The sequence below is a fragment of the Echinococcus granulosus genome (assembly GCF_000524195.1).
Source record: "Echinococcus granulosus chromosome Unknown EG_S00352, whole genome shotgun sequence".
Classification (NCBI taxonomy): Eukaryota; Metazoa; Platyhelminthes; class Cestoda; order Cyclophyllidea; family Taeniidae; genus Echinococcus; species Echinococcus granulosus.
The window spans coordinates 8,851-10,597 of record NW_020170732.1 but is presented as its reverse complement, the minus strand read 5'-3'; the positions used below and the strand labels follow the sequence as shown (position 1 = coordinate 10,597).

Sequence of the window (1,747 nt, the reverse complement as noted above, 5' to 3'; positions counted from 1 at the left end):
ATTAAAATAAATAGACATCTGCCTTATAAGATGCAATCACAATCACAATCACACAATCACAAATAAATAGAGGGCTGACTGCCATCAGTTGGCTAAATGCATCCGCGTTTACGAACATCACAGGCAGAGGATTGAGTGTACTGTCACAACCAGAATGGCGTCCCCCAATTCCAAATTTATAATGAACACCGAACACTGGCGCACTGCTACCCTGTCAGTGACTGCTAAAATGCTCGGTTTGACGCTCACTCGTGCCAACACGTCACCTCAATCAACATGGGTCCGGATGGTAGGTCTGTTAAAAAGACAAAGGCGGATGCTATACTGCGCTGTTGCATTTTGCTTTTCCGTATTTGACAGTTCATTTAGGGACAAGCATTCCCTTTGTATTTGTATCATTGCTCCGTTTGCATAGGTACAGTCCACCTACCCAAACACCAATTCACGCGTCGGTAAGCCTAACTATAGCGCGCTTAAAACATGTCTTTTTTTCGCAGCGGTTAAGTGCATGAACAGCAATTTATCCTGTACTGGCTGACGAGATCTAAAATAAGTATACAGATTTCTTTTACTGATGCACCAGGAGTCAGCTCTGCTCTACTTCTTCACCAACATAACGGCTTCAAATTACAAAAGATGCGTGTTTTTGTGCAACACTTTGCTGGCTAGTAATACCTAAGGAAACTTGACAAAAGAGCCTTCGTCAGAGTTCTTCTGTAACAGAAGCCTTGTAAATTTAAAGATAAACACAGACGGTAAAAAATAACTAAGAGTCTATCAGTTGAAGTCCGTGAGCAGTAGCTTGGTTAACTTTGAAGAAAAATTGCAAAATAAATATGACAAGATTTGCATGGCCCATTTATAGGCGCGTTTTAAGCATAAGACTTAAAAGTGAGGTGCCGCATAATGAGCAAAATAAGAATGAAATGTTGTTGGCAAGATTCTCGAGCATTAATTATTAAAAAGCTAATTCACAAAACTAACCCAAAGTCAGGAGACAATTGGAGGGACGTCAATGAGACTTGCTCAGTCAAGCCAATATCAACCAAGCAAAAGCCATATTCGAGTGCAGCTTGCAAGCCTGACATATTTCTTTAAATCGACTTAACTTAGCCGAAAACCATCGAAAACTAATTGCTATCCTACCTTCTGGTCTATAGTTATTCACATTGACGGCTTTGAAGGGCCGGAATATATTTGGACTGTGTAAGTTTGATTTCAAATAATTTGGTTTTGCCATAATGCACTTTAGAGGATAGCGTTTCACTCTTCAACAATCTGCCGACTGTATTGGCAAAGTGGGATTTACGCCTGATCCGATATGCTCTCACTTCCTTTGCGTTTACCTTAATATACTCTGTTCGTCCAGTTTAGGTTGAAAATACCAATCACGTGAAATTTGCACAAGAACGGATTTTCTCTTCTTTTTGTTTAAGTTACGGGACAAAACTCCACTCATATATGCATTGTTAAAGCAGTGTGTGTCCATGGTACCAAGTTCGTTTGCAACCGAATTCTGAATGCTGTATTAGGAATGCTGCTCTGACCTACGTATTAACGAGTGAATTGGCTAACGTGCTGGGTGAAAGGTGAGCCACTACCCTCGTCAACATATTCCACTTATATTATCTGCAGAATTTTCCATACAGCTACGGTCGGCGATTGGCAGACAGGAAAGCAAGGAGCAACGAATATGAAGTGTCACTTACACGTCACAGTACAAAAAACTAAAGCAGAAATCAGTAAA

General features: G+C 40.5%; 1 protein-coding gene across 1 annotated transcript; it reads left to right on the top strand. All coding sequences in view use genetic code 11, as the record gives it.

The window, feature by feature from the left end:
* Positions 1–181: 181 nt before the first annotated feature.
* EGR_11056 (hypothetical protein) lies at positions 182–369 on the top strand (the record flags this gene model as incomplete). Its single annotated transcript, XM_024500305.1, has 2 exons — positions 182–289; positions 361–369. 2 exons carry the CDS (start codon positions 182–184, stop codon positions 367–369), a joined length of 117 nt encoding a protein of 38 aa, XP_024345280.1.
* Between the last annotated feature and the right edge of the window lie 1,378 nt (positions 370–1,747).